This window comes from Pistacia vera, unplaced genomic scaffold, assembly GCF_008641045.1.
Source record: "Pistacia vera cultivar Batoury unplaced genomic scaffold, PisVer_v2 Contig222, whole genome shotgun sequence".
NCBI classification, from domain to species: domain Eukaryota; kingdom Viridiplantae; phylum Streptophyta; class Magnoliopsida; order Sapindales; family Anacardiaceae; genus Pistacia; species Pistacia vera.
Window position 1 is genome coordinate 285,844 of NW_022196027.1, and position 7,878 is coordinate 293,721.

At 35.6% G+C, this 7,878-nt stretch overlaps 1 protein-coding gene across 1 annotated transcript; it reads left to right on the plus strand.

Moving 5' to 3' along the window:
- Positions 1-1,049: 1,049 nt before the first annotated feature.
- On the plus strand, positions 1,050-3,711 carry LOC116130531. The gene is made up of 7 exons (XM_031416265.1): positions 1,050-1,227; positions 1,369-1,582; positions 1,682-1,842; positions 1,946-2,091; positions 2,409-2,471; positions 2,550-2,642; positions 3,380-3,711. The coding sequence occupies exons 1-7, from the start codon at positions 1,137-1,139 to the stop codon at positions 3,545-3,547; spliced, it is 936 nt and encodes a 311-aa protein (XP_031272125.1). The 5' UTR covers positions 1,050-1,136; the 3' UTR covers positions 3,548-3,711.
- Positions 3,712-7,878: the final 4,167 nt, after the last annotated feature.

The window sequence follows — 7,878 nt, forward strand, 5'->3', positions numbered from 1 at the left end:
ATTTGGGGCAGTAGACAAATCATAGTTTTAAATTAGTTGATGGGAACTATATTTGTTTCCATAACAGAGTTACGTTAAAAAAATTTGTTTAGTGTTCCTGGTTTAGGGTATAGGAAAGAAAAAGGTTTAGATTCGGTTTAGGGTGAGGTGTTGAATGTTTAGGCAAGAAATATACACTAACTTCTTATTTTTGTAAAATGTAATCAAGACACCTATTATTACAACCAAACTAACATATTAATTAGTAATACAAGTAAGCATCCAAAGGACATTCTAATAAAAGGGTATTTAGGATATCTGTTATTATTATTAACCAAGCATATTAATTATTAATACATCCCAATTGAACCAAACACAATAATAATTTAAACCCAATAATCTACAATGTAATCTATCTTTCTGGTAATCTTATTATTAAGATAATAAAACATTATATAATCCAAATGCACATGTAAAGTCTTTAACAAAAAGGGGATTAAATTTGTAATGAAAAGAGAAAAAGAGTGGCTTAATTTACTTGAATCAATTCGTCCAGAACTCTGGTTATGTCCAGCTTAATTGGTTTAATTGCTGAGGAGTGGGGACCAAGAGACGCATTTGCTCTTTGACCAGAAGTGAATCTAGCTAGGGTAAAAATTAGGGAAGGGTAAATTTGGACGGGTTTTAGTGAATTGACTGGGGTGGCCCGTATCCGACTAGATCTATTTCAACCTGACTCAATTTTTTTTTTTTGGGGGGGGCTTTCGGCCCAAATTAATAAAGTCATATCGATTTGTATCGATATTTTTAAGGATATAAATTGATATATATCGTATCGTAGAATGCATATCAACATATCAAAATGTTTAAGATATATTCTCTAATACATATTATTGACCACCATATCAAATTGTATGATAGGATACTAATAGCCCTAGTGTGGGTAAATATTAGAACCTTGCGCCTGAATTGCTTAGCCTCAACGCAACGCGCGAAATACACACCACACTACATTCTAATAGTAAGGAAGCGAGGGAGAACGGGCCTCACTTCATTTCATTCATATTTATTTCCATTACCAGGTATCATTCTCACGCCTGTCTTCGTGGGTTCATTCTCTTCACGAACACATTCACGGAGACAGAGAGAGAAAACTCATGGTCGCGCCTGGTTTCTCTTCCTCTCTTTGTTTCACTTTGTCTATGATTCTTCATTTATCATGTGCATACCGTGTGACCCCGTTCAAAGGTACGCCTCCTCCTCTCTTTTTCTTCCGTTTATTTTCTCTTGTTCCTGAGGTTCTCTATCTTTCTCGCTGTTTGGTTGGCATTTTTTGGGTGTGTTCTGTTTATGTATTTGGAAATATTGTTGGCATTTATGATTTTACAGGTGTTGACATAGAGAATCCTGCAGTAGATGTCACCCCATATCCCCTTGCCGGTGTTCCTGGGTCCAAAGATGTTATATCATGCGAAAGAGTTCAGGTTTCCGGATACTCAAGGTTGAAACTTGGGAGTTATGCTAATTCCTTTCGGGTCACTTTGGCACCTTCTGTGACAATCCCTGAGAGATTACCTAGTAAAATGCAGGTTTGCTTTCACCGGTAAGTGACATATTGTACTTTTCTTGGAAACAAGATAGAAAACATCCAAATTCAGTGAAGGTCGTGGAAGGCTATATTTGACTGATAAAGTGTATGCAGGAATGCTTCCCTTGCATTATGTCAGTGTGAAAAGGATGAGTGGAAAGCTATTCAGAAGGGGGAAGTTTGGAGCTCTGTCATGTCTCCATATGAGGAGAGATACATTGATGTGAAGTTTGTTGGTAGAGTCTCATGTTCTGTTTCAGTTGCGGTTGAAGAAAGTGCGGCATTCTCTCTTCTTCCTCTTATTACTCATTTAATTTCCTACCATGTCGCAAACATGTTTTCTTTAATGGTGGTAACACATCTTTGCTGTTTGTGCAGATTTTCAGAGATGGCGTCTCCTTTTTCTAGCGGCTGGATTTATTCTGCTGCTGTTAGCACCAATTGTCAGCAACTGGGTTCCTTTTTACTATAGCAGTTTAATGGCTATAGGAGTTTTTCTTCTCATTACAATCCTTCTCTTTCAGGTAGTCAGAGTCTTTTATGCTGTCGCTTTAGTTTACTCCTTGTTATATCTTTTATGCCAGACTGATCTATAGGAAGAGTTACTGGAAGGGAAGTATGCATGGTTGGAAATGAAGTTAAGAGTTGCAAATAATGGAAGCCAATTCCTCTTTGCTTCCCCACTCTAGCTTCAGAAAACTTTTTTGCATTGCTTTACTTATTCACAATCCATCTATTTAGATTACATGTATTCCCTACTTCCTGTTATATGTAAGATGTATCCTTCCTCTTAGCTTGTTCTCAATTCTATTTTCTTTCTTAATTATGTCTTGTGATGTAGGGAATGAAACTGTTGCTGACTGGAAGGAAGAATGTCTTGTATCTTACTATATGTGGATCAGTGGTGAGTGCTCATTCTTCAACCTTTCTGTTTAATTAAATTTTTAATGCACATGAATGTCACTATTAATTTCGCTTTCAGCTTGGTGCTGGATCTTTTCTTTTACATCAATTCTCAGTGCTGGTGAATTCGATTCTTGTCAATTTTGGACTAAGTGAGGAGATGCACAATCCGGTAAGTTGTTATTTTTTAGCCATTACCTATGTGTAACCGTTGTTCAACTTCTTTACATGCTCTGATTAGGTTTTTTTTTTTTTTTTTTTTTTGGTTTCGAGTGTTGTTTGGTGGTGATGCTTAAATACATATTACTTTATATCTCAATCAACTCGCATTTTCTCATAAGTCATCTGCAATAGGGTTTTCACTTCAGGAATCATTTGATGGAAATTTGTTTCCTGCAATGAGCTTTTGTAACTTTAGACAATTTTTTCACAGATAAGAAGGGAGAAATGTAGAAGGCATATAGAACAAACTAAAGGCAAACAAATCACGCAATATGGTTTCATTTTCCAGTCAAGACGTTTGAAGTAAGTCGCATTATGGATGATTTAGGCCTCTTTGAGTAGCATTTTTCTACCGTTATCTTTTATCTGAGAGGCACATTTAGTTTAATTTTTAATATGCATCTTCATTTACTAAAAGTCTGACTATCAAACTAGGTTTTTTTATTAGTATTATTTAAGAAACTGAAATTTCAAACTATGGGAGTCATTTTCCTTTCTTTGAGAAATGTTTGGGACAATTTTAGTAAAAGACACTCCGTTGGAAAGTTTGGGAATTCCTTTTTGTATTTTTCTGCGTGCAACTGCGTTCTCACTTTCATGTGCTTGCCAAAGTTGTCTCCTTTTTATGTTTTCTTTGCTCCTTGCAAGTGAACCTATTATTTAACTACTGTACCTTTTTTCTTACAGGTCTCTATATTCCTACTAGTTGGAATTGTACTTACAGGAGCTGCTTTAGGGTACTGGATCGTAAGGAAATTTGTGATTTCAAAAGATGGAACTGTTGATGTTGGTGTAGCTCAATTTGTTAAATGGGCAATCCGCATCATTGCAAGCCCTTTTATTTTCCAGGTTTGAAACTGTATTCACGTTGGTTGTTATGATGAATTAGTAGATTCTCTGCCTCTTATTCTGCTTATATGTACTCTTCCAAGCTTGAGAATAATAATTTGAGTTGACATTCAACGACTCTGTTTTTTCTTTATTTTGAAGGATTTGGAAAGTTGTAGTGGCCTTTCTTTTTTCTATAATATCACCCACCCATTTGACAAACACCATCTGTTGCTGCAGATTTGTAATTAAGGTGTTCTATTATCTTACAGTTTCTGTCTTTGTACTCTGTTTAAGAGCACCCTTGATGCTCCTTTAGCGTTGGGGGCATTTGTTTCCTGCTGCACTGTCTGCTTTCTCATCACTTCTTCAAAGTTGCTTGGAAGTGGTCTAAACTCCTTTAGTGTTGTATCATCTTCTAAGAAAGACGTCTGGTCGGAGATGAAGAAGAAGAGGAAGAAGAAGAAGAAAAGGAGTTTTTGAGGTTGAAGAGGTGAAGTGTGAGTGAATGGAGAGTGAAAGAGGAGGTGGCGAGTGTTCCCATCCAATCAGAAAGCGAGAAGGGGTGGGTTTCAAAGGGACATTTGGGGGATGAAATTATAAACTTTTGATTAGAGTTGGAGGTTGTTTGGATGAAACTCAAAACTCAAACAGCATCTCTTCTTCTTTGGTTCCCAAATCCAAACAAATCTTTTTTTTTTTTTTTGTTTTTTTATCTAGTTCTAGAGTCACGGCCGGTTGCAACTCATTCCCTTGTGGATTTACACTTCTATTTACCCGAAATTCCCTCTACACCCGTATCAGTCATCCTAATTTTCATAATGTTTTAAAATGTTAAGATTTTGTTTAAAACGTGAAAATAAACTTAAAATCATGTGAATTAATAGTCAACAATATACAAGTCTAGTAAACTCCAAGGAGTTAGCCTGACAGTCAAGAAATTTTGCTCTTTTCATTGACTTCTTGGGTTTGAACCACCTTGGGATCACTTATTACATTTGTAGCTTATTTTGAAACATTCAAATTGTAGGATGTTCAATGGGCATTATTTTCTATTTGTACACACAAGCTGATCCGGATACCTCAATCATAAAAATAAAAATAAAATTATATAGTTATAACCTTCTTTTATGATGATGATGATGATGATGATGATGATGATGATGATGATGATGATAATAATAATAATAATAATAATAATAATAATAATAATAAGATTATAACTTAATAGAGGTTTAGTTATAAAAATTATTGTTTTGATTTATTATTTTATAATGCACGTTTTACTAGTATGTATTAGGATTTTAATTTATTGTTTTAGTAGTTATTGTTGCAATTAGATAAGAAGAGAAATAAAATAATCAAAATGATAATAGTACAGAAATATAAAAAGTTTCATGCCAAAAAGCCTTAAACATGCTTGAAAAGTTACAAATATTTTGGCTTCAACAAGAAAGGTGTTTATGCTGGCAAGTTATTATATACTCACAAGTTAAAAGATGTGATAACAACTATAAAACATTTAATTATTGTCCCAAACAAGTTAAGATAAGTATTTTATTTCATTTTAAACCTTTAATGTAACATAACATATTTTTTTTTGCAATATACAGATAATTATTATTATGTGGAGACAACTTTCTTAAGATGGGAATGTAAAACTTAATAGCAAATTCATCAATGGCAAAAAATCAATAATATAATCATATTTCTATGCCCTAAAATTGCATAAACATAAATCCCAAAATCTGAAACTTGATGAATTTTCTCCGTTTAAGAAAAGAGTAATACGTACCTGAATCCATGAGTAATCTCTTTATGGAATTGTGAAAGAAGGCAATTGTTAGGGCTAAAAATCGTCAATGGCCCAAATGGGAAAACGGGTCTAACAATGAGGAAAATACCAGGCCCAATCCCTATGCGACCCAATCCAAAACTCACCGGATTAGGCCCATTTGATACGAAGTACAGTCGGCCCAAATCAGCCGGACACAAGCCTCCTAGTCCTAGTTCACTTCTTGGATCTATGAACGAATCCAGAGCCCGTTGATCACCCACAGATCACATTCCTATCCGAGCACAGGTAAGGTAGCCCACTACAACCTCAACTCCTCCAAGGTCCGTGAGAGTCATACCTGGACTCTTCTTCACGCCAAGATAATGGGACCAGAGGATTTATCCCGAAAGGGAACAGATTACTATGAGAACTCCCAATCCCACCAGGGTTGGGAGACCAGACAGTCACTATTTAAAAAGAGGCCAGCCCTCTCACAAGGCAGATTATACTACACCTACAGACCCCGGAGTTCTAGCTTGAGAACTTCATATCACAGCCGTAGTCACAGTCCCCGACTAGACTTCTGGTAACCTCTCTATTTCCTAGCCCTCACTAAATCAGCCTTTCAGCCTCGCTGACTTGAGCGTCGGAGTGCCTACGGCAAATACCACCCTAGTGTTTTCCGTCACTTCACGTTTGTTTCTTTACGTGTGCAGGTACGGCAGATCACTAGTGGCCTCAACCTCACGGGATCAAACCCTCTTTCTGTATGGGTAGATTTTTACGTCTACAGCAGTATCTCTCCCTTTTATTCCCTTACTGTCTGTTAGTTGTTTCCTTCAATTCCTTTTGATGGAAAAAGAAAATAACGTACATAGGAACGGAGAGAGGACCCCTTTATATACAACAATTTTATTAACTCCCAAACCACAGTTACTTTATTAACTGCAGTAACCTCTCCATCAAAGGTAAATGACCATCATGCCCCTTAGCCAATTTAATTATTTCAAAAACAACCTTAATACAAGGACCAACTTATGTAAAGTGTAAAATATTTCTAACATTCTCCCACTTGGTCCATGTAATACTAAATTAGTTTATATTTAAGAAATATTACATATTGTGTACACAATATGTATTAGCCAAAGGCCATATCTTAAAATGGTCAGCATATAAACATTATTGAGCAAGAACCCATAAGGATCATGACAGTCATATGTCATTGAATCAACACAATCATTTTCCATGTATCACGTTACAAATTCTATACTCAGAACAATCTATAATGATTCTTAATGGTCTAACAATAATGTCATTATCAAGGACAAATTTTGTCATATTTATCATTCATGTATACCAAACAACATAATATAAAGAAACACATAACAAAATAATTTATATGAATCAGAAACAACACATCAAGAGCTCAGAGTATCTGAAACATGAGGAGTATAATGTAAATCAAGAAACACAGAAAACACATCATAAATTAGTCATGACAAGCAATAATACCCATGCTCTCAATGTGCTTAGTATAGGTCTTAGGTGATAGCCCTTTAGTCAGCGGATCCGTTATTATAAAATTTGTGCTAATATGCTCAATAGTCACTATCTATTTCCAAACTTCTTCTTTAACGACAAAATATTTCAATTCCCTACGTTTAGCACCCTTTGAATATTTTTCATTTTTAGAGAAGAAAACTGTTGTGGCCTTATCACAAAATTTTTAGTAGCTTGGCAATACTATCGACAATCCCAAGCCCTAAAATAAAATTTTGTAGCCATAATCCCTAAACTGTGGCCTCAAAGCATGCCACAAACTTAACCTCCATAGTGCAAGCAGCAATGACAGACTGCTTCGCACTTTTCCACAAAACTGCTCCTCCTACTAACAGAAATACATACCCAAATGTGGATTTCCTTGTGTCTACACAACCAACGAAATCTAAATCTGAATATCCAATTATCTTGAGATAATTGGATCTCCTATATGTAAGCATATGATCTTTCGTCCTTTGTAAATATCTCAACACTTTCTTTGCAGCTCGCCAATGGTCCATTTCAGGATTACTCTAATATCTACCCAGCAAGCCAACCGCAAAACTAATGTCTGATCTGGTACATGTGTGAGCATACATTAAACTTCCGACAACAGATGCATAAGGAATATGCTCCATTTGCTGGCATTCTAATTCAATCTATGGGCATTGCTTTAGGCTCAACTTATCACCTTTATGAATTGGATCTGGACTCACATAGCACTGATCCATGTTGTATCTCCCCAGAACTTTGTTGATATAAGCTTTCTAAGACAATCCCAACAATCCTTGTGATCTATCACGAATAATTTCAATTCCAATCCCATAGGATGCTTCACCCATATCCTTCATCTCAAAGTTCTTAGAGAGAAACTTCTTGGTTTCATACATCATGCCAAGATTATTAATAGTAAGCAAGATGTCATCAACATACATGACTAGCATTACAAATGCGCTCCTACTGACCTTTAGATATATACATCAATCAACAGTGTTTTTCTTAAATCCGAAAGTGGTAATGATATTATGAAACTTGAGGTACC